Source organism: Chinchilla lanigera, unplaced genomic scaffold, assembly GCF_000276665.1.
Source record: "Chinchilla lanigera isolate Chin_1 unplaced genomic scaffold, ChiLan1.0 scaffold00002, whole genome shotgun sequence".
Taxonomy (NCBI): domain Eukaryota; kingdom Metazoa; phylum Chordata; class Mammalia; order Rodentia; family Chinchillidae; genus Chinchilla; species Chinchilla lanigera.
In genome coordinates, this window is record NW_004955403.1 from 10094166 (window position 1) to 10119189 (window position 25024).

The following is a 25024-nucleotide window of genomic DNA, read 5'->3' on the forward strand; positions in this document are numbered from 1 at the left end:
GACCAGAAATAAGTCGCCTGTCCCATCAATGCTGCTTTCTTCCCCATGAAAGGGCACCGGGCAAAGGTCAGAAGGATCAGTGCAGAGGGAGGCACTTCTTTGCTGCCCAGGGGGCCAGAACAAAAGGGGTTTTGGGGGACAAGGGGACAGAGACAGGAGAAGGGGGAAAGGCTAAAAGTAGAAAAGGATTAAAATAATTCTTTCTTCCAGATCGTAATGAATGTAATATTCTATTTAAAATATCTAAAAATGTAATATTTCAGTGAAAAACCATCAGACTAAGCAACTGAGAACCTCAGGACATCAAAATAAGCTAACATAAAAATCCTCAAGTTTTAGAGGACAAAACTATCCCCAAGGGCCCCAGAACAAGGCAGTCTGGGCAGAATCACGCAAGAGGTGTTGGCCAAGGGCCCCAGTGAGAGGACTGCAAATAAAGGCCACGAGTGCAGATATGCACAGGGTCAAGGCTGACCACGGAATCGCAGTGCCTGACTCAACTCCTCCAAGCCACTGGTCAAGTCTGGGATGGGGAGGGCAGTGTGGTGGCCCTGGAAACTGCCTGTGATGGGGCCGAAAGATCACACGTAGGGTTTTGGTCTGCAGCTGGATTCCTGTTCTGTAAGTCACACTACAGATTTCCCACACTAAGAGGACTTGGAGGCAGTGAACAAACTATCTGATTGTGGATAAACTTCATTGCAAAACTTAGTAAGATAAAATCAGAGTTAGAAGGAACAAGTTGGAGAAATATCCTTTACTTGGAAGTCACCTTTTTATACAGTTGTTGAAGCAAAGGGGAAAAGAGGTAACGTTACAGAATTAAATTGAAGGAAGAGTCTGGTGTTGAAGTAACACCCTTGATGGTCTTAGTTATATAAAACTTTATTGATACAAACATACAGTTATATAAGTATTGACTTTCCTCTTGATCTCCAAAGTGACTTCTCTCCATTTAACTATCTACATAATGATAGTGCAGATTACGTTTCGGTCTACGAAGCTTGCTATATAATTCTATCACTGGTGGTTACCTTGTACTTAATGATAGCTTAGAACTGTACACTCCTTGTGTCAAAATTTTTGTTTTTACAAAATAGCTTATATAATACAGTAGAGTGCTATATATAGTGAGTTTTTTGTGTAATTTACTGAAGCATTATATTTACTGAAATTATAGGATAGGAATGATACAAGGATATCTGTACGGCCTGAAGCATAATAAGATACGAAGTGGAAGATGCCTTGATGGCATTTAGCTTAAACACTGAAGGGACATACTCTGTATTTTTTCATAGTATATATCGGCCCCCAAAAAACTTCACTAGATGCCTCAAAGGAAATTGAACATCAAAATAAGCTAACATAAAAATGCTCTAGTATTTTTATAACAGTTTTAGTACTATACATGTTCATAATATTGCTTCCTTTGGGAAGCCTCACTTACAGTAAAAATGAAGACTGCATATTCAGTAAGTCCCCGATTTACGAACAAGTTCTGTTCTCAGAGAACGTTTGTGTGATTTACTGTTAAGCCCGACAGTGAGTCTTATTTACCCTTGATGCAAATATGCAAAGTAAATTGCTTTGCACATCCTAGCAGTCCCCTCCACATCACCACTGCTTTGGCTTTTGCTTCTGGAGGTCCTGGGCTCTGACGGAGCCCTGTACTAAACACGACCGCACTGTACAGCGAGCACAACTGAGACAATGTCCGCACACACTGGCTACTCCCCCGATTTGTTCATATCTAGGAATGTTTGTGATGTGAGCTCTGCTGAGATCTGTGAAAGTGTGCAACTTGAATGTTTGTAAATTGGGGACTTACTCTAATATGAAAATAATTAAATATTCAAATACTCCATTTAAAAGTATTATTTTCAGGGCCAGGGGTATAGCTCAGTGGCACAGCGCCTGCCTGGCAAGCGCAAGGTCTTGAATTGGATTCCTGGTATCAGAAAAAAAAAAAAAAAAGCGTTTTTAAAATGCTAAAGCTGGGATACAGAAAAACGTCCATAATTTGGGTATATTGAGGATATGACTCCAACATTCTCACAGGTCTCCTTTGGGTCATCGGTAATTTGGCATTTTTTGCTGGGGTAACATGGGTCTTTTCAAAGATTGAATTTGTTGTTTGCAGCTATATGTGAAGAAATTGCACCCTAAAAATCTGAGCTTTTCTTGAGACAACCCACAGAGCCAGTGGACAGAAGAATCACTGGATATTTGTGGTCTTTCAAGTTGGCATATGTTCTCCGATTCATCTCTCCTTCTGCTTGCACTAACTTACATATGTGTCACAACCTAGGCTCTGCTAACACTTGAATTTGACATTCATTCCTAGAAACAATTTAAGTCACGGAATCTGCTTGCTTGTAAGGATGAAATTTAAACCTGGCAAGCATTAAGTATGTGGGTGTGTTACAGACGTGTCTGATTCTGTACGGTGGCATTTTTGCCCCTAGAGTAAATATTTTGTGCAGGGCAACTGAGATTAAGGGTTTTGGAGCTAGTCTTTTTGTTATTTTAATATTTGATTTAATTAAATTCATTGGTATATTTTAGGTATATACAATGGTCACACTCATCATAGGGATTTTACATCTGTACATAATATAACAATATTTTTAATATACCTTAATACCTTTAATATACCTTAATTTTATCTTTTTAAAAGATATTTTATTTACTTGAGGATGTTCATTTTCAAAGATAAATATATGTGTGTGTGTGTATGTGTGTGTGTGTGTGTGTGTGTGTGTGTGTGAAAAACAGTCTGCTTTGTGGGGGAGAGAATCTTTTATTTGTATTTTGACAGAAGGCTAGCGACCAAATATTTGGAATGTCTTACAGAAGGGCATAGCATCAATGCCTAAGTAACCCCTTATGCTCAGAATTTCACATATTATGATCTTCAAGAATATGGATAGAATCTAAAATATTCTATTAACAGGAATCCTGTGCTCAAAAATTGCATGTAAATTATGCAGAAGCTGTCACATTCAGATGTATCAATAGTAAGTTCCACATTTTAGATTTGCTGTTGCTGTAGATTTTTAGCTCTTTCTTTCAGTAAGTAGTGGTTTGGTACATTGAGAACAATTCTTTTGATGTTGTAAATGTACTTCTTAAAAGATGGATTATTTGAATGTTTATGGCACATGACTTGTAAAAAAAAAACTACAAAAAAATTCTTAGAATCATTAAATCATGTCCCTGTATTACCAAAAAAACAACAACAAAAAAGAACAAAAAAAACCCGAACATGGTGCAACTTTGTATCAATGCCATAAAGCTATTTGATTCATACAAATAAATGCTGCAAACAACACAACAATAAAAATGCATCAGAGAATAACAGGTCTGTGGTGATAAGTATAGAAATACTAGGATGATAGTGACACTGTCTTTTGTGCTACCAATTACATTAGGAATTCAGACTCATTTTAAATATCAAACAAGCAACTTCAAGATTAAAACATGATTTATCAGTTATTAAAATAGTTGAATTTCAAAATTTTATTTAGGAATAAATTTAAGAAGTTGTTTTTCTGTTTTTATTTTTATCGTACATGTTTACAGTACATGATGCTTACATTCTTTGGGGGAATTGGCATGGGACATCAAAATCTTAATCCCTTTTTTGCGTCTTCTTCTCTTTCCCTCTCTCTGCATTTTATCTATTTCTTGATCTCCTATCTTTTTGGGGGGTATATACTTGCAAAAAAAGAGAAGTACATAGTTATGAATTTACAATTTAGTCTTTTATGTTTTAATTAAAATATTCTAGTTAAAAACTAAATGATACTAATAACCGTGATGATGGCGTGAGATAATGAAGTGGTCCAGCAGCTCTTTCAGGACTGCCTGCTGATTCACCCTTTGCAAGTTCATTCCTAGGACACATGTTCAACATTGCTTTGTTAAGAGAAGCTGTTTACAGTAATGAACTTTCTAAGTTAGAATTTATAACCCCAGAGATGTCTTTTTTCAGATTTCTACGTCTGCCATGAGTCTGTATTAACTTCTTAGTTGTGAGGCCTAGTACATGAGAGTTCTTACAACTAGCTTGCAAGTTAAATGGGTGCAGTAACCCACAAAATCACAGAGGCCTGAGCAAGGCAATGCTGGATGACTTGTCCGGGTACCAGGAAGTCAGGACTGAGTGGAAATGTATTTATTTCCCATTAGACAGCATTTACTTCTTTCCCATCTTTCTCCTGTGCAACTCACGATGATGAAAGTGAAGCTGCCGGCTGGTAATTATTTCTTGTGTGCACCAAATGTTCTTGTACCAGTGTTCATGTTTAAAATTTATGCTTTTGTTTAAAGATTCACATTTGGCTTGCATAATTGAGAGTTTTCACAATCTGTTCTTGTCCATCTTGACTTCAAGAGTAGCTGAGAAAGTACTAGAGAAAAATAAATAAGCAGGCTTGTTTACCCACAGGGAGGTACACATTCGAGGTTATAATTGCCTTATGAAGTCTAATCAGTGGCCACACAGTTGATTATGCGAAGGTAGAATTTTATCTAACACTGGGTTTAATTGAAAGGGAGCCATTTGTTTGACTCAGCAATAGAAGATCCAGTGTTCCTTAGAACTGCAATTTTATTCATTTAACTTTGAGGCAATAGTCTGATATGGTTAAAACCTTCTAAAGCCAGCAAAGCAAAATGTAAAGTACTCAACCATAAGAGTCAAGAGGAACAATTTGATTTAAGTTGCTGTGCCCACATGTTATGATGGAACAATCTTCCAGAGGTGTTCCTGAGGCTAGGAGGGCAGAATAAACCCTTTTTCTAATATAAATACAGGCAACATTGCCATGTGAATGTAATAAATGGAAATCAGATTGTTCCCAGATAATTAGTACCAAATGGTGGAAAACCCAACCTCTAATCTACTGCCAAACCACTAGAACACAGCAGAAAGCAAACAGCACAGCCAAGTAACGGAAACTTCTCAGTATATTTAAATGGTCATTTAAAATAAGGACCCAATTTCTCAAACCAGTGAAAAGATTTCCACCATCTCTGTGTAATACAGAGATAGGTCTGCTGGGCATCAGCAAAGGCTATTTCACTTGCTAGGAAAGGAACTCATGACTGAACCAAGTGGGTAGACACAAAAGCCCTCAGCATTCTTCACTGGGCTGGAGGGCTGCGATGAGGCGTCAGCCCTGGGGCCTCCTCTCCACATAAACACCCTGAAGGCTCACGGAGAATCCAGTGCAAATTAACTACATACGAGAGATCTACCTATAATGTAACTGCGATGATGTGCATTATGGGATTTGTAATTTATTTCAATATTTATTTAATTAATATGTAGATTCCTTAAGCACACCATTGAGCACTTGAGCAGTTTGGGTATATTCCTTTCTCCAGTCCTCTAAGGCCAAACCAAACAAGCAAACAACCAAAACCTACAAAGTCGCATTTCCAGAGTTATAAACTTAGTAGGCGCTTACTTTGTTAAGCACAATGGCACCCTATGAGTTCTGGCTTTGTGTCCTGCAAAATTAATATTCAAATCTCAGGAGCATGAGCAGACATAAAAAATTTCTAAGTTAACAGAAAATTGCTTCACTGTATATCCCAGAGCAAGCTACTCAGCCAGAGATACATCTTAAATTTATACTTTAATTATTTAAAGTATAGTGTAAACCTTTCATTGTCTTTTAAATTCAGATTCAGTAGTTTTAATTGTTAACTAATCTTAAAAAGTGGGTATTCTTAAGCATGAAAACATTTCATATTAAATCACTGCAGGCAACTTGAATTTATCTTTGAATATTTTTTATATCAGAGCTTTGTGAGCTTATTTCAATAGTTATGAGATCATTATATCTGCACTTGGTGTTATATTAGTTCATTTCACAGCTACATAACTAAAATTGAAAATGAAAGGCAAAATATTTAATAATATCATCAAAAAGTAACAGTATATTCACAAATGTCTGCAACCATATGTTCAGAACCATCTGAAATGATCAGATATGCCATGAATTGCATTTTAAATATTAACTCAATTCTACATTTAAATATTAATAGTTCCATTTCTTTTAGGAATTGAATAATTTCCATTTCATGGAAATTATTTTACCTTGGAAAATATTTCATTTTCACAAATATTTCATTTATGGTGAGAGCAATTAAAATACTTTTGCAGTTTTCTAGTGTGTAATATGTTGTTATTAACTACATAATGTTGTACATCATATATCTTGAACTTATTTCTCCCCTCTAACAAAAATTTTCTGCCCTTTGACCAAAAACTCACCTTACTGAATGCTCCCTTTCACTTCACCCCAGTCTCTGTTAACCACCATTCCATTTTTCCTTCTGTGAGACCAACATTTTTAGATTTAACATATAAGTGAGATCATTCAGTATTTTGTCTTTCTGTGGCTGGCTTATTTCCCTTAATGTAACACCTTCCATGTTCTCTCTCAAAGAATTTGTGTAGCAAAACTTTTAAAAATCACATGGTAAGGCTTTTGGAATGGAAACATATGTAACAAATACTTTTCCAAGGTAAAATTTAAACAGTATAAAGATATTACTGAGACAGAGAACATGGATTGCAAAGTTATAATTTCAATTATGTGCATAATGATCAAGTATTTTCTACCTATGTGCAGAAAGTGATTTAGAGAAAATGTTGGCTTTTGGAAATCAATCTTTTAATTATAGCCATGGAAGAATTTCATTCAATCAGATTCAGTCATTGAGATGACCACAATGCCACACGGACCTAATCAATCCGTTATAATCACCAGCTACTGTGATAACTTTACTGCTTTGTTTATAACTGATTCTACCAATGAGAATTTCTGTGCTTCATCTGCATACCAACTTTCATGCTTCCTGCAGAAAATAGCTATGCCACACAGATGGTCAAAGCAATTAAATCAAGGACATCTCATCGTTCTACTCATCCTTTGCCATTTCTGAAACAGACTCGGCAATCAGAGTGACGGTCAGTGCACACTCATCACACCAATCCTGACTCACCCTCTTTTAGCTACCCCACTGCCAGGGCAGGGCAGTTTTCAGAAGACTGGAAGAAAAGTGGAGGGGGGAGTTTTGATCAATCTAAACTTTTGTGCTTTTCCCTTTCCCTCACTCTTTCTTTAAAGGAAGAGAATACACTAAGAACAAGCTTTGGCTTTGCACCCCAAATGGTGATCCAACTACTGTATTCCCGGTCAACACAAAGGCTAACCCAAACCCCTGTGATGAATTCTAAAAACAACTGCCTTCTTAAGATTCCTTAAAAATGTAAATTCTCCTTTATGTATCTTTATACTATCAGTTTGTTTCACAGAGTAGCTAATAATGAGATTTTCAACAAGACTTAAGGGGATATGTTCTCTAATTTGGGACCAAAAGTTCTAAGAGGAGTGTGAGCTGATAGTTTTCCTCTAAGGAGACATGAAAAATTCATGTTGAAGAGCAAACAGTAAAGAGAAAAACTAGCATGGAATATATTAATAAAACCAAGCCCTGAAGAGGGCATGCCAGGCACTCATTGTGCATATCAGGGGCACATGAGCGCCTTGCCCCTAACATCTCTTCTCAGTTCTGTCAGCAGCACAATTCCATATACTATGGAAGCAAGAGAAAGAGCAACTCTTTCAGTATGGAAAGCAGAAAAGCAGAAGTTCAGAACAAAGAGAAAAGTTTGACCTACTTCCAAGGTTTGCCAACTTTGAAGCCCTAGGTCCAACTTATATTATTCTGCTTCATGGTGAAGAACTGATAAATTATTGTATGATATATAGATATAAACATATTTTTCCAAAATTCTTTGAAAACTTTACATGATCACAGTTGTGCATCAGTTTCATATTAAATATTTTAAAAGCATAATAAAGTGTACAAGTTAATAAGGAACATCAGTAGGACAGATGATTCAAACCGAGAAAAAGATCTTGTTGGAAACAAAATTTGCTTAGAAAAAATATTTTTAAAAATTTTACCTTCCTCTGAAAAAATTCCCTTTGTCAAAATCACGTAATACCAATGTCATACATGATACTGGAGAAAAAAGATTTCATAACTGTGACAAGCCAGATATAAATAATTTAATTATACATATGTGTGCTGCCTCCAGAGACAAGCACTCATTTTAATGTCAGAAATCAATCTCTTCACTCCAGTGGGAACCCTTGCTATGTAATACGAGAAACCATGTTCAATGCAGTTACCAGTCCATTTCCTACAATGATGTTCAGAGCTCCATAGTAGACAGGTGTGAGTCATTCCGTCTAACCTCAGTAAACAATAATCAACAAGGGTGAAGGAAAGAATATACTTCAAAGAAAAAAGTATATTAAACCGTAAGACCTGTGCTGGGGATATAGCTCAGCGGCACAAGCGCCTGCTTGGCAAGCACAAGGTCCTGAGTTTATTCCTCAGCACCAAAAAAATCCCCCCCAAAAACCCTTAAGACCGATGAGGGTTGAAATACCAGGAGAAAGAATAGTAAGGGAAAACAATTTTCATCTGCGCTACTGAGGTAATTTTACTTTTTAAATTAATCTTGGTAAAAAAATAAATAAATAAAAAATAAATCAATCTTGGTTACTAAGTGTCATATCTATCCATGTTGAGTTTTAAATTATTGTTCAGAAAACGTCACTTCTGAATGTATGATCCAGAGAGATCTTATCACCATAACATCTTTCTGTAAGGAAAACACACACATCTTCAATATACTTACTGGCGATGTTGACACTTGAGTTACTTTTAACTGGTTTTCCAAATCTTGTACTTTATTTTTAAGTTCCATATTTTCTGTTTCTAGATCTTGGATCTACAAAGCAAATGATCATTGTATAAATTTCAGATTTTTTTTTTCTTGGAAAATATTGGCTACAATACTGAACTTCAGTCATGAATAGCATTTGATACTATTTAAAATCTTGTGCTCTTGTACACGGGGGAGACAATTACTTGGTAAAACTTGGGAAATCCTGGACGATTCCAGATCACTGGAAAGACATAATAAATCTGAAATAGATTTGTGTGTGTGCAAGTCTGATGTTTCTAATGTGTCATCTGTGTGTTTTCTCGCTGCACTGTGCAAGCTATACCCGTAATCTTGGAGCATAACCACAAGACAGTCAGACTTGCCTGTGATGAGTTGGAAGAGCGGGGAAAGGGTGTAATTTCATGACAAAGGAATCTGATCTGCATGGGAAACCACTTACCCAGAATCTGCTGCTTCTGCTGCTCTGATCCCCATGAGAAGCATCGGGAAGTGAAGCAAAATCACATGAGAACACTAAGTTCTTGTGGGAATTCAATATACAACAGTTAAAAACTGTGCAGGGGATCAGGAATGAAAAATTATAGGAACACAGTGAAATCAGTTCCAATCAGTGTGGGGAGAACTTAATAGCAGGCTTCCTAAATTTGTTTGATGATATGCAAAGCTCCCTGTACTTACACGATACAAATGTGAAACAAGAAGCTTAGTTTACTCACTCTTTTTTGTAGCCCTGCAATCTGTTTTCTTGTTTCAACATCTTTTCCTCCAGATTCTAGAAATTTCCTGTATGCCAGGTCAAATGCTTGGCCAATGGTTAAAGTTATCTCTTCAGCCTTTGTAAAAAATCAAAGATTTGCATTTTAGTAATAATGTCAAAGTGTCCTTTGCTTCAAGAAGAAAGTTCACATGAAATACTCCAAGGCATTCATCAGAGGTATCTCAAAATGGCCAGTACAAGGGTAAGAAATTGCAGTAAAGGAACAAAGTAGTGCATGCTGACATAGTGGTTCAATGCCATAAAAGGAAGAAAAAGAAAGAGGCCATTAATGGAGAGTTATTGGAGGAGAAGCAAGAGCTCTTCATGTCCAATTTCTCCTCTTAGTGGTAGCTTTCTTCGTAGCTGTTTTCCTCTTTTTCAAATACTCAGTGCCTATTAAAGGAAAGTGCACTGCCAAGGGCAGTTTCTCTTCTTGCTTTGCTATTTGTTTTCCTAGTGAGAGAGCTTTACAACCCTGGGCAGGTAACCTAAATGAGGCCGACAGGCGGTGCCTGGAAAACTTGCGGTAGTGTAAGTCTTCTGAATGGAGCAACTACTACTCACTTCAATTTATTACTGCCTGGTGGACATCAAAATGCCAACCCCACTGGTCAGATCTGAACTCTGTGTAATAAGATCAAGAATCTGAATTTTTACATAAAATCTCTCCATTTTAAGGGATGGCAGACAGCTCATATTTTTGTAAAGTGCTGTGGACTGAACAAAATATATCTGTCATTTGAATTTGGCCTAGAAAACAATTTAGATGCTCCCGTCCACTAGAAACTGCCCAGATATCCTAAGTCCAGGTGCTTATTCCTGTTCTGCATCTCTGTTGAATCCATGGTATCCTCACTGCTGCAAGTATACAATAAAAATAGGTGTATTTACCTCATTAATATCACAAAGGTTAGTGAAGACATGCATCGATTTAATGTGTGACAAACATTTCATATTTAGTAAGATTAATTCTTATAAAACTTTGATGGCAGGGAAATGAGTAGTAAAGTTCTATACTGAAAATGCCACATTTTAGCTAGTTTTTACTGAAATTCTAAAACATTTTTATCCCTCCGTTTTGTTTTGGAAATACCTTTCTTTTTATTATAAAAGCAACACATGCACATGGTAAAGAATGCAGTAAATGAGAGTAAGAATGAGTATCATTTTCTTTTGGTTTTTTGGTTTTTCTCTGGTACCGGGAACCGAACTCACGACCTTGCGCTTGCCAGGCAGGCGCTCTTTGACGCTGAGCTAAATCCCCAGCCCCTAAGAATGAGTATCATTCATAGCCCTACATACAACCATCAAGTCTGGTAAAACTCTGATATATCAACATTCAGAAAAGATACACACATGTGTAAGTCTAAATCTAGTTAAGTCAAATACATGCACATAAAGCATACATCAAATACAATTAGGCATTATGTAATTCTATAAATTATAATTATAAATCATGAAAATACGAAATAGACAATAGGTAGCTCCTAAATATAAACAAATTGGATCATAAAACCCATAATGCTGTCAAACATCATGTATCAGTTGGGCATGGTGGTGCACACTTGTAATACCAGCGCTGGGGAGGCGGAAGAAGAAGGAATGCCAGGAGTTCGAGGCCAGCCTGGGCTACTTAGTGAGACTATGTCTCAGAAAAACATAAGTAAATAAATAACCTGTATTTAGATATTGTGAATCTTTCCATGTCAATGGGTTTGTACATATATCATTTTACTTAATATTTTCATATATACACTATACTTTTGTTTTTAACCAAACTAGATTATTTCCTGTTCTGTGAGTTGTTTTAAAACTTTTCCTTCTTATGAGGCTTATCTGCATACAATTATCCTTGTATGGAAGAAATCATTGTAGACATGAAATCACTGTGTGGAAGGAAAGTGCATTTTTAAGGCTTTTCATATTTACTACCAAATCTTCAGAAATATACCAAGCTACCCTTTCAACTGGGAGTCTCCGACACTGTCACACCTTACTCTGTCATTTGCATTGAGTGTTATTGGGCTTATGTTAGCCAGTCTAATTGGTGAAAAAAAAATATGGCTCCTACTTCAATTTGTTTTTACTCTTTTTTTTTTTTTTTCCGTCTTTTTGAGACAGGGTCTCACTATGCAGTTCAAGCTGGCCTTCAGCTCACTGTAGGCAGGCTGGTCTGGAACTCCCAACAATCCTCCTGCCTGGTCAAAATCAAAATTCCAGCCCCACTGGACAGATCTGTAATATCTGTGATGAGATCAAGAATCTGAGCTTTTATATAAAATCTCCCAATTTTAAGGGATGGAAGAAGAATTTGTGTAGCAAAACTTTAATAAAAAGGAAAATACCTGTAACTTTTATAGATCTTTTAAACAAGTTGAAGTTGTCTTCTATTCCTATTATTTTACGTTTTCAGTCATGAATGAGGGTAGAGTTTTTAAAAGTACTTTTAAAGCATTGACTCACTGATCATGCAGGAAGAGACAGACCATGACTTGAGACTTTCCTCTGTTCTAATTTATCTACTTACTTTTTGTAAGTCTTGATAGCAACACTGCTTTAGCTATAACTTACAAAGGTGGTGTATTTCATGTTTATTCATTTCCCTGAGTTTTTTAAACTTTCCTTTGCTACTTGCTCTTTGATGTATGAAATATGCAAGAATGATGTGCCCTACGTGCTTGAAGATTTTAGTACCATCTTTCTGTGCAGAGTTTCACATTTTTCCCCTCTAGTTATACCCACCATGACTTCAATCTTTCTTTAAATTTTGAGGTGTGTTCTATAATTCACAATAAATCTACTTTGGTGCCTGCTCCTTGAATACTGAAAACATTGCATCTTCCGTGGTTGCTGGTGGAGCCCTTTTGTAACTTCACGGGATTCTAGCTGTTCATGATGTTGAATGTTTCTATATCCTTGATAACACAGGTACGGTCTTGTGTAGTTTTTGCTGTTCTCAAGATTTTCATTTGTCTTTAGTTTTCAAAAATCTGACTATATTGTATTTCTAGGTTGGAGATTACTTCATTTTGAGTCTATAAGCTTATGTTATTTTCCAAATTTGAGAATTTATTAATAATTCCTTTTCTTTCCTTTTTTTTCTGTATGTCTGTCTACTATGGTTATTGATCATGTCAACTTGAGTAAGAGAAGCTCAAATAAATTGGCTCAGCAATTCCACATCCTAAGGTGCGGAAGACCTGGGTGGTATAAAGCGGAAATGAGAAAGGATGGATCTGCTTCTGTTTCTTTGCAGGAGCTCTACTCTTCACCTTCACTTTGGACGTCATCTCCTGGCTTCTAGCACAGACTCTTCAGCTCCCAGCACAGACCCTGCAGCCTTTCATCTCAGACCCATTGGTCTCCTGACAGTAACTAGCCTGGGACACTGCAGTGAGCTCCAGACCTTTGACTGAATCCTTCAGTCCCCAGTGTGCAGACACCTTCTGCACGCCCTGTGCATGCGTCCTCATCCAACTGTTGTGAGTGGCTGCTATAAGCCAGTCTTGTAAATTCTTATATATGTGTATATCTTGTGTTATATCTGTCTCTCTAATAAACACTGATACTTTCTTTCTTTCTTTCCTTCCTCTCTCCCTTCCTTCCTTTTCTTTTTTTTCCCTCTCTCTCTCTCTCCTCTTTCCTTCCCTCCCTTCCTCCTTTCCGTCCTTCTTTCCCCCAGGCTGAGCTGGTTTCTTTCTCCTCTTGCCAGGACACCACACAAATGTTGCACATGTTACTTCAGCCCCTCAGGTCCCTGAAGTTCCGCTACATTTTCATTTCTGTCAGTGTATTGGGGTGTGTGTGTGTGTGTGTGTGTGTGTGTGTGTGTGTGTGTGTGTGCATGTGCGCGCGTGCGTGCATGTGCGCACGGATGTGCCTATTATCCCTGTACTGTTCAGATTGGGCACTTTTATTAAGCAAATTTCCAGGTCACTGATTCTTATGTCTTCTATTTTTTTACTTAGATTTTCTATTTCTTTAGAAAGATTGCTAGTTTTTTCCAATGTGCTTGTAATTACTCTTTATGTTCTATTTTATGACAGTTGTTTAAAACGCTTTGTTGTTTTAAAATGGGTGTTTTGCAATCTTGTAATTCTAATAGCTCTGACATTTTGAGGTTGAAATCTACTGGTTGAATGGTTTCATTTAGTTTAGGATCTTTCTGCTTCCTGTCATGCGGAATGATTTCCACTTGAAGCTTGGATATTTTGGGTACTTGGTTATGGATTCTGGAAGTTATAGAAATCTCCCGTTTTTGGTAACTTCCTCTGCCATGATTCCTAGGGAAATGACAGTGGATAGCACTGCCTCCCGGTGCCTGGTGAGGATGGAAGCTGTTTCCTTAGGTGGTAGGATGAGCATCCAGTCTTGCCATGTGGGCCTCACTGGCACCAGGGCGGGAGAGGGGCTCAGTGACATCATAGGACAAATGTGCCCAGGGGAGGAGTATTCACTCTTAGAGTTTTGTCATGGTTCTATTACTACTTAACTTTATAACTTTGGAAAATCCCATTCCTCTGGATCTCGTATCTTAAAATAAGAGGAAAGAGCTATGCCAACTAGACTACAATTTCTTTTCCTATTTAAATACTCTCTGACTAATTATTTAACATGAGATTTAGGGCAGATGACAGATTAAAATTTCTGCATACACATCAAATCAAATTTATAATCATACTCATTATTTTATTACAGCCAATTAAAATGTATAGTGAAGGTGATGTAATGAAGTTGAGAAAATGTGTTCTCTCTGACCTCATGAAAGTGATGTCAACTCACAGTGGGGGAGATATTTTGCACCCTTCTTTTTCAAAGCCCAGACTTCTATCCAGCTGTAGCAGAGTAACTTGGTGAACTTGGTAAACAGATTTCCAGAAGTCTATCCCAAAATCAGTATTTTTCTGATGAGAGATTCCAGAATTATACTTTTAGATGCCCCTTTATATTTTATGCACCTACATGATTATGAATCACTGCTCTAACATTCAATGTATTATTTTCAACCTTGAAGAAAAAAGAAAAAAAGTTTCAAGCAAGAATAAATTTAAAAAATTCAAGTTCTGGTAACCAATTACAGAAAATTATGACTGGGAAGAAATAAGGTTGACAGCTTCAAATCAACATAACTGTCAAGAGGTTCTGGAAAGCTTGTCTTTTGCAATCATGCAGCAAATTTAGATGAATATTACAGCAAGGTAAAAAAGTGGTATCAATCTGTAAGAAGCCTGATATTTTAATGAAATCTTATGGTGAGCATTTCAGTGGTTACCAAAGAAGTGTCTTTCTCTGTGTAAGGCAAGAAAGAAGAACATCTAAATTTATAATCTGGTGCAAATGGTAAAAATTTATGTCTGACACATAGAAAATGTTCAATAAATATCAAGTTTAACCCTCCCAGTCTCACAGTAAAAAACCTCCCCCTTTCTTAATTATTGTTTAAATGCTTTTAAAATATGCAAACATGCATTCAATAGGATAAACTTTAAAAACAATTTAACATTCATATCAAATGCCTTTTACATATAATATTGTCTTGTATGAGTACATGTATTTTTCAGATGAGATATCCCATAATGCTCACCAAACTGTGAGAAGTTACTATGGTGCCACATAGCCTAGCAGAATAGCTTGCCTTTGAAAGTACGAGTGTTTAAATAAGATACAGGAAATAACTTCTGCTGTTTTTGGAAAATGTTCAATGTTGTCTTTTCCTTAAGGAAAATGTTATGGGGCAATTGTTGTTCACCTGATGCCCAAACCACATCTACAAAGGAAAGGAATTTGTTCTCAAGAAGCTTACATTCTGAAACCACAGAGAAAAATTACACATTAGTAATGATAATATTAGCAATCTGCAATTTTTGAAACCAAGAAAATACAGCACATACATGAGTGAAGTTCTATTTCCTTTCTAAATTGACAGTGCTGCAGAGCTGAGATGCTCCTCCCCCTTGAAGATGGCAGTGGCTGCCATGTGAGCTAGGAACTCTCATCTTGCATTTTACTACAGGAATAGGTTATGATCAGAATTAGCCTGTGCTTGTCAGCAACACACAGGGTTTTCCTTAAGATTCCAGATGACTAAAGAATGCTTGCACGGCTTAACTCTGGAATTTCCTAACTGTCTTTCCTCGCTAAGAACTTTAGATTTCATTCAAAGCAAATATGCACAGACATGCACAATACTGTTATCATTCATCTTATTATGGTTTCTAAATAATGAACATCACGATGCAGTTTTTCAAAATATTGGATAATTTTTTTAAGGACCAATGCGGACTTTACTTCCTGGAGTTTAGAATATTTATTTTCATCAGCAACATTATGTTTCAGAAAAGTAGAAAAAAAGAGCTCACTGTTACTCTTTGCATTGTGTCCATATTAGCAAATCATGTTTGAGATTAAAACTGCAAATAAATTAAATGATTTTTAGGAATCATAAATAAATGCATAACATTAATGAGACATGACGTTCTAACAAAAGAAATTTGCATGAAAGCCTATGCTCACGAACATAAGAAATGAGTTAAAGATGAAATCCCGAAGCTTATTCTCAGGACAGGATGAATCTATTAGTGTAGTTAAGTATTTGCAGGCCTTTGCATTTCCAAATACTTGACTAATGCCGGAAACAAGACAGCTCTTGGCTTGTTAAACAGAACAAACCACCCTAAAACATCTGGCATACTTACACACTTTTCGCTGTCAAATACATAACACAAATGTTTGTTTGACTCAGAATCTTTGCATATGAAAGTGAATATCCTCTTGTCAGTTTTATCATCTGCACAAAACGATATTCTGTGAAGCTGGCAATTGTGCTGGACTTCCTGTGAACACAGATGAAAATAAATACTAGATGGCACTTTTTATCATTTTGAGAAATATCATCTTGGGCCAACAACATATAACCTAAGATTTTCAAAGTGTAACAATCATCTGTCAAGCTTTAATGTTATAATCCAAACATAAAGACATAACGCAGATGGATCACAAGACTCAGGGCTAAATTAAGATATTCATTTCAAGATTACTTAGAAAAACACTAACATAATACAAGAGGATTAGTGGTCCACACCCTTTCAGAGGTACAGAAGATTTTCAGAGACCAGATATATATACTTTAAATCCTGCAAGATGACATAGAACAAAAGGCCCAAAGTGAATGAGATACTTCCAAAAGTTTACACAATTAGCATAACCCCTTTAAAACCAAATTCTTTTATTTTACGTCACTGCTACTACTATGAGTTAGAACACGGCCTCATCTGAACGACATTTCACCTGCAGCTCACTACGCTTTCATCCTTAGTGTCCTTGTTAAATTTTATTCTACATATCATCCCTGTAACTCATACACTCATGAACCTTTCTCTCTAGGAAGGACCTCTTTGTACCTGTAGTAGTGTTTTTCACAGAGCCACTTTCAAATGACTTGTGGACCGTGCTAATCATGAGAACAATTGCTGCAAAACAGAGACATAGCTGCAGCCCAGGTGCACGTACACATGTATGTATGAAGTTATATGGCCCATGGAAGCTATCAAAATATATTTAATTAAAATATGAGTATGAAATAAGAGAAAGTTTCTTTAAACTACCATTATTTAGTTAAAAGACTGAACATTTGATAATACTAACTTCATATGTATCATCAATATTGATTATTGATTCATTTTCCAAACATGCTGAAAGATGCTGGAGGCAGAAAAACAAATCTTATGTTTTTATTGGATTCTGACTGATGCCAAGGTGTAAAAAGAAAAAAATCATTCTTTATTATACTGTGGTTACAAATATCTTTTATCAAAACTGCATTACAACATGAGGAGTATTGTTTAAAAATTCAGGCCATAAATATTACTTAGTGAGTATTATAAAAAAAAAAAAAAAAAAGTAGGGACAAGAAATCATAGTTTAATCATAGTTTCAGCCAAGGCAGACTCAACCAATGTCTCCCCAGAAAGCCTTATTTGAAGTCATCTAGTAATGTCTCTCCACAGGCAGTTTTAGACAACCTGTAGCACAAATATCTGGAGTACTTGCTACAAACATTTTCCTTGTCTACTCCACTGAGTCAGAATCTCTGAGATTTTGATCAGAAAAAGTATCACGGATATGGCAAAAGCCTTTCTTTTTCCCAGCTCAGATTCTGATGTCTGTATTGGCTTGCTAAGATTTGATCTATCAGTTTGATTTGCATTACCAACTGAAGAGGAGTAGCTAAAATGAGACAGGCCCATAAATGCTCAGGAAGTTTGTCTACAGCAGTGTATTTTTTCCTGCATGTAAACTAAAAGGTAAACCATCAAGTAGTTGCTTAGCAAATATGAAAATTAAAATAAAGTATATAGTTGTAGTACATAATGGCATTCCTAGGCAGCCTGATATATCCATTTCAATGGAAGGGATAAAGTGCTACAGATGTATAGGCTTTTGATGAGGGCATCCTTCCTCCCTTTCTTTTGATCAGTGCTTAGATGATGACAACATTTGTCTATACAGTACTTTGCCTGATTTTCTATTTTCCTTTTGCATTAACCTTTATTTTTGTCTTAATGTCAGTATAGTTTATCAAACAATAGCCTTCAGCCACACGGTAGCTTCCAAATACTGACGGCAGTTCTACATCAGTTTAAGAACTATATAATCATAGTAATGACACGTGAAGAGGAAATATCCTTCTATACAAAGTAGACAAGATTTCTTTTTCTATTTAGGGAAGGAATTATAAGAATATGAAAAGCACACCATTTCCATGGTGTGATGAAAGCTATATGGCTGTTCCTTCACTCATCAACCAGTCTGACCTCACACAGCCACTGATTACAAACAGTGACCGTCTTCTTAACATGCATTCAGACTAACCAAATCATCTTTCCACAGCTTTGTGAAGATTTTGTTATTACTGTGATACATAGTTAGGGACTCAGAAACACAGCAAACCACAGTGAGGAAACACATGCCCTTTAATATTAATTCTATTTTACTAGAATTGGAACAAAAATATCATTGAACATTTTCATCCCGTTTCATCCTCGCTACCTGTTTCCAATGCCATAGAATACTAATGTGAAGAATAAATGAGTAATGCAGAATGGAAGAAAGACAAAGGGAAAAAAGAACCAAGTTGTCACAGACACTGTTTTTGAGTCCACTTTCACCCTCCCAAGTGAGAAAGATGTTCTGTTTTCTATAAATAATGTCCGTGTTAGGTTAATAATGTATTTTAAAATCCTGATCCATATTTATCCATGAATTTCTATGAAGAGCTTCATATTTATTGTTTTCTAACAACTTACAACTAAAATAATTTTTAAAAAAACACTGAGAGGTTTTTTTTTCCCCTCTAGCTCATTCACATCTCTTAGATCAGTGACTTTAGAAATTCATGTGTGTATAACCTAGGGAGTGACCTAGGGAGTCCTCCTTCGCGTATTTACACACACCCACACACACATGCACACACAGACTTTGCTGCAGATGCAGATTCAGATATGCGCAGCAAGACTTCAGAAATCAGCGTTCTTAAGAGTGTTTTGGGGCACTGATATTCAGCAGAGTTTGTAAATCTCCTTATACATTACCTTAATTTTTTAATAAAATAAAAAATAATACTCTTTACATAGGGGTAAAGAATGAGATATTCTGTATCCACACATAATACGGTATTTGAGTAAAGGTGTTGTATACTCAGAATATAATTGAACTTATCAGAACTTATTAAAGATTATATTGCTTTTCAAATTGATAGATAAAAATAGATTTTTTTAATTAGAAGGCTAGAAAACTTACTTTCAGAGAGAAGATACACTTGAGTCTCTTAAAATAGTTATTAAGTACAGGAAATTAGAAGTCTGAAAAGGGAAAGGGTATGTTGATATTTCTAATTGGAGTAAGGCCATATAGGTTGACAAAAGCCAATTTGTTAATTCTATTGACTTGAACCTTGGCTCACTGATATTTATTCTATAAATGGGGTTTAGGTCAGAAGAGGGATGGAGATTTGAAAATAAATGCTTGGGGAACAGGATGCTAGCATTGAGAAGTTTGCCAAAAGACCTTTATTGGCAGAAATTTAAAAATATTGATTTTCCACCAACAAAAAGAGTAGGTGGCAATCATCCTTTTTAAATAAATTTTGCTTTGATTATTTCATCACCTATTATATGTTTTTCCTATTCCAAATCAAGTTTTGAGACTATTCCATTATTTTGTCTTTATAATATAATGCATTATGATTTTTTAAAAAAATTTTTAGTATTTGTATCTTATGTTGACACTTAAGAAAAAATTACTCTGCATTCCAGATAAAACACACAAAAATCAGAAATTTGTGCTGGTATAAATAATGGGGCAAAAAAATGGACTTATTAGTTAATTATGGTTTATAAGAGTGGATTTCTGTAAGTGTTCTGGATACTAGGGGGTACATATAATAGCTGAGGTGACTGATAGAGGTTTTTACTGAAGAACTTTTCACATGTTTCGTTTAAAGAAATTTGAAAAATGTGCTGAAACCAAGCAAGAAGATTGCTGTGAGTTCAAGGCCAGCCTAGGCTACAAAGTGAGTTCCATGCCTGTCTCAACTATATAGCAAGACCCTGACTCAAAAAAAAAAAAAAAAAAAAAAGGAAAAGAAAAGAAAGGAAAAGAAAGAACAACTGCTGAAATCATGCAGGAAGTAATAGCTCTAGGTTAAGGAAAAAATCCTAGTGCATAGTCATACGTAGTTCAACTAGCCAGCTGGTAACATCATGCCATGCCTGTGCTTATTGATTCATTGTTACACACACACACACACACACACACACACACACACACACACACATCCCCACATAGGTATTAGTGGTAATCACCTTTCAGTGTCTTAAATCTTTGTATTTTGCAATTTCTAAGGATACACCAGTTTTAAACTGTCAATTCTAGAGATGAAAGAAATTCTCTGTACATACTCCTTCAATCATATGTCTATTTGGTAAACACAAACTGAATTAATAAAAAGTTTGAATTACTCTGAATTTGCAGTACTAAGAGAATGACTCATTAGATTACGGTGCATAGATTATGTATATACCATTGCTAAATTTTTATAGCCTAGGTTTCACCAGGTGTAGATTCAAACAAAAATATGTTTTTTGAAGATGCATGGGGTACGTTACCAAACCAACATACTTCAACACGAGCTTTGTAAGTCCCAAACATTCAGATTAAAATATAATCGATAATCACATACACGTACACACACACATTTCAAAAAAGCTTCAAAATCTGTATGGTTTAGAAGAAAATTATCATCAAAAACATAGCCTACAAATGACCTATGCTGGCTGCACATTTGCCACTATATCCCCATTTAATTTTAAACAGGAAGTGCAAGAATAGGATTGCTAAGTTTTTTTTTTTTTTTATTGCATGTGAGACTACTTAGGTTGCTACACTTCTGGTTATGCTATCCTACTGTCAGTGGTCACTTTCCCAGCTTAGCTGCCCCCTTTTAGGTACCACTTACACAGTGAGTTCTCAGGCAATCCGCCTGTTCAGAAGATCATTTCTCATTTTTCCCTCCTTTGTTTCCAGGTACACTGAACATATTCCATTAAGTGCTCCACCCACTTTCCCTTGTTCTTTTCACGGTTATGTCGTAACTTCCTTTCTGTCTCAGCCACCTAAGCCGCAGTTACTTTGAGATAGCCAAAACCAAAGCCACATCTCCGCATCTCTGTTAAATATTTAATATTGAGAGGAGATAATGGGAGACACTTAACAGTGTAATTGTGGAAGGTCATAAATTCACACGGGAAGTTTAAAGGAATGTCAACTCTTTTTAATATGGAATGGTGAGTGTACAATGGGTGTATCCTTGCCATAGTCCTGTTGTTCTTAAACTGTTTATAAATGCAAACTTTCTGCATTTGGGGATTATGGGTCTCTGACAAAAGCTTTAGAACGCATTTTAGCAAGTACAATGGACTATAGTTTGAAAATGAGACCTACTGCATGTAGCCACCAATCTACACAATCACAAATCTTCTCAAACTTTAATGTGTATGTGAGTTGGTAGGTTTCTTCTTAAACTGTAAATTAGTGATTCAGTAGATCTGGACTCAGTAGATTTTATGTTCCTAATAAGCACCCAATAGCTGTGGTGCTACTGGTGAGCAGACAACTCTTCAACATTGTCGGGAAGTGGTGTTCACATCAATGAAGGTATTAATGGCACCTGCTAGACTACTAAGTTACAGACGTATCAGAAAATTTCATAATCTGTTCACACTTTCCTTTGACTAGTTGCCTTAGCCTGTCAATAAGCATGCTACAGTGATATAGAAAAGATCTGATAGCTTGTATTGATAAAATAACTGGAGCTGAGTGTTAGGCTTTCCAAACCACCACGGTCTTAGCAAAATTCCAAAACAATAACCTGACGTGCTGTGGATAAATTACTCTAGGACCAGTGTGGACCTCACAAAATATGGATACTTAAAGAACAGAAATTTACTTCTTCACAGTTCCAGAAGTTTGGAGCTCAATATCAAGGCATCAGTAGGCTGGGTTTCTTTGGGGCTCCTTCCTTGACTTCCAGACATGTGCCATATTGCCTTCTTCAAATGGTCTTTCCTCTAGTCCAAAACTCCAATATGTTAGAGTGTTACTATATTTGAAGTGGTAAATTAAATAAGCATCCAGCCATTAGGCCAAATTTACTCTGATTTCCCAACTGCAGCCTAACCTAGTGTATAAAGAAAATCCTCACAGAAGTACTGTGTAACAACTGCAGAGTTTCAGCTATCACCCGATCACAGGCTGCTGCCAATCAGATGACTGGTGTAATTTACTTGTGTCTGGCCTGTGAATGTTCACTGTTCATGTTGGTTGGTGGAGCTCTCTGAGGTGCTTCTGGTTCTGAGTGCTACCTGGCTCTTAAATTGTAGTATGCGTCAATAAATCATTAAATTTAATTTGTCTAAAGTTTTTATTTCACCTTAAGACCTTGAAAAAGATAATTAAGTTAAAATAAGGCCCTGCATGGTCCCTGTTACGGTTTGTGTCTGGATGTCCCCCCAAAGCGTCATGTACTCATGAGGGTGGGCTTTGCAGAGGCAGCTCAATCCAGAGTTTGAGACTGGTTCATTGTCTAGTGCTGGGATGGGTGTAAGTGCTACACCCACTACAACATGAGGGAAAGAAGCAGAGACACTTGCTCCTTCCTATTTACTCTTGTTGCTATTGCTGTCTTTTACCACCATAAACTTGCCCCTCTGTCACGCCACCCTGCCTTGGAGCCAGCTGATGACTGACCGAAACTTCTACAAACTGTGAGCTAAATAAACTTTCCCTTCCTTAGGCTGGGCTGTCAGGTATTTTGTCTCAGCAACAAGTAAGCAAGACAGCTCCTAATCCAATCTGAATGACATCTTTGTAAAAGGAGGAAGCTGTAAGAGTCACTACAGTGTGCACAGAGGGTCAACCTTATAAAGGGGGAGCACAATGCAGCCACCTGCAAACCAAGGGGAGGAAAATAACGCCTGCATCCTGAAGTTCCAGCCTTCTAAAACAAAGTGCTGTTGTTTAAGCCACGGAGACTGTGGTATTTTGCATAGCTGCCTAAAAGCCAATACACACTCTTATGTCTACAGGCTATAGGAGCCACTGCAGGACATTTCAAAACAACACGGAGGTTTTGTCTTCATTTTCACTCAGTAAACTACACTCTTATCTCTCTCCCATCACTGAAAAACTTCTAAATACAAATTCTAACACTGGTGAATACACGGAATATGCGTTATTATATTGCAAACATAAGGGGAAGAACAGACAGAAATTCTGAAAGTTGTTCTTCTAAATATCCTAGCACTTTGTGTCACAATTAACTGAGAACTAAACAGTTCAGGTTGGTAAAGCATTTAAATATTCATTAAAATAGGCATCTACCTGCAAGTAATTAAAGATTAAAGTGTACAGACATTCAAAAATAAGCCTTACCTTTGTTTTGGGTTCGAGAATTTTTACTCCATAAATTGATATTTGCAACTCAACTTTGGGAATTTTCTGGCCTTCAGATTTCTTGATGTGTCTTGCAAACTACAAAGGAAAAATTATTCCCAAAACTGTAATTCTGTTTTTATGGAGAATGAGCATAAACAAATGTACATTTGGGGGTTATATTCAATGTCAGACTTTCATTTAATGAATTATTGCCCATTATGAAGTATTTTATAAGAACAGTCTCAAAATATTTAGCAATCATAGAAATCTACCACTATAATTCAGACTGATTACCAGTCACTTTTGAAAAACGTGAGTTCTGCAGTTCTTTCAGGATATCTGTAAAAGCTGAATTTATACTGGATAATTGAGCAAATGAAGGAAGCTTTCTGGGATGATAAGCAGAGATAATTTTATTTTTCTGTGCATTTTTAATACCTTTGGAGAACTCAATTTGCCAACAATTGGACATACCATCTTCATTAATGTTACATATTTACTTAGTTGAACACACTGATTTGGTTTCATTCCAAATATATCAAAGAATGAAAAGAGACAGACTACCATATTCAAACTGAAGCCAAGGGTGGAATTAACGATACCAATGAAAAGGCTCAGGTACAGTTAAAAGCCACATTCTACAATTATAATATCTTGAAAACATACATTTTTTCAGTGCTTGCAGAGTAATATTTATTACATATTTTCACCAAGTTAATTAAGTGAACATAAATGCTTCTTAGGTACTGTTAGAAAATAAACAAGAAAATCAGAATACTCATGAACTTAGCTGATGTTTCTGTCTCTCTCCAGCTCTAACAGATTTAGTGGTAGGAAAATTATAGGAGCACAGTTGTATTCAAATTTTAAATAATATATTTTCAACCATTTTAGACTACCTACATACATGCACTATACACAAATGCACATACGATACACAAAATATATATGGCAATTAATATAAACATGCCACATATTTTTAAAAAGTTATTCATCATGTATCTAAAATTCAAAGCTTATTTATTTTCCAGATTTGATCTGGCAGCCCCACTGTTTCCCCACACTCTTGCCTCCTTTCCTCTATCTTATTTTTTAAGAAAAGATGTTTTGAAGGCTATTTTTGAAGGCTTCTCTTGAAGGCTACTATGGCCTTCTCAGCACGCGGAAAGTTATCCTCAAAATAGAGCACATGTAAGGCAGGGCGGCGCTCTGTCCTCTTGTATGTCATATTTATTTGCATTGTGCTTTTCACTGTAATTCAGGGCAGATGTGGATGCACATGGTCTTACTCAGTTCTGGAGCAGAGAGGTTCAAAGCCTTCTGCCCCTTTACGCCCTTCTACAGCACGGAGACTCACATCGTAAATGCACGGACAAGGGCCTCAAAGGTCTGCCTTCGTATTCCACAGGGAGCAGTTCCATTTCTTCCATTTGGAATGGGATAACTTTTCAGCTTGCTGTCCTTCCAGCTTCATGAACGTAGACTGACTTTTC

At 36.4% G+C, this 25024-nt stretch overlaps 1 protein-coding gene across 2 annotated transcripts in view; it reads right to left on the reverse strand.

Moving 5' to 3' along the window:
* Gulp1 (GULP, engulfment adaptor PTB domain containing 1) overlaps positions 1–25024 on the reverse strand; it is a 248388-nt gene that overhangs the window by 14385 nt on the left and 208979 nt on the right. For both annotated transcript variants that reach the window (XM_005373325.2, XM_005373327.2), the window contains exons 6-9: positions 23529–23627; positions 16235–16372; positions 9499–9615; positions 8732–8824 (exon numbers count right to left, since the gene is read on the reverse strand). In XM_005373325.2, the coding sequence (XP_005373382.1) occupies positions 8732–8824; positions 9499–9615; positions 16235–16372; positions 23529–23627 (447 nt within the window). The remainder of the gene's footprint in view (positions 1–8731; positions 8825–9498; positions 9616–16234; positions 16373–23528; positions 23628–25024) is intronic.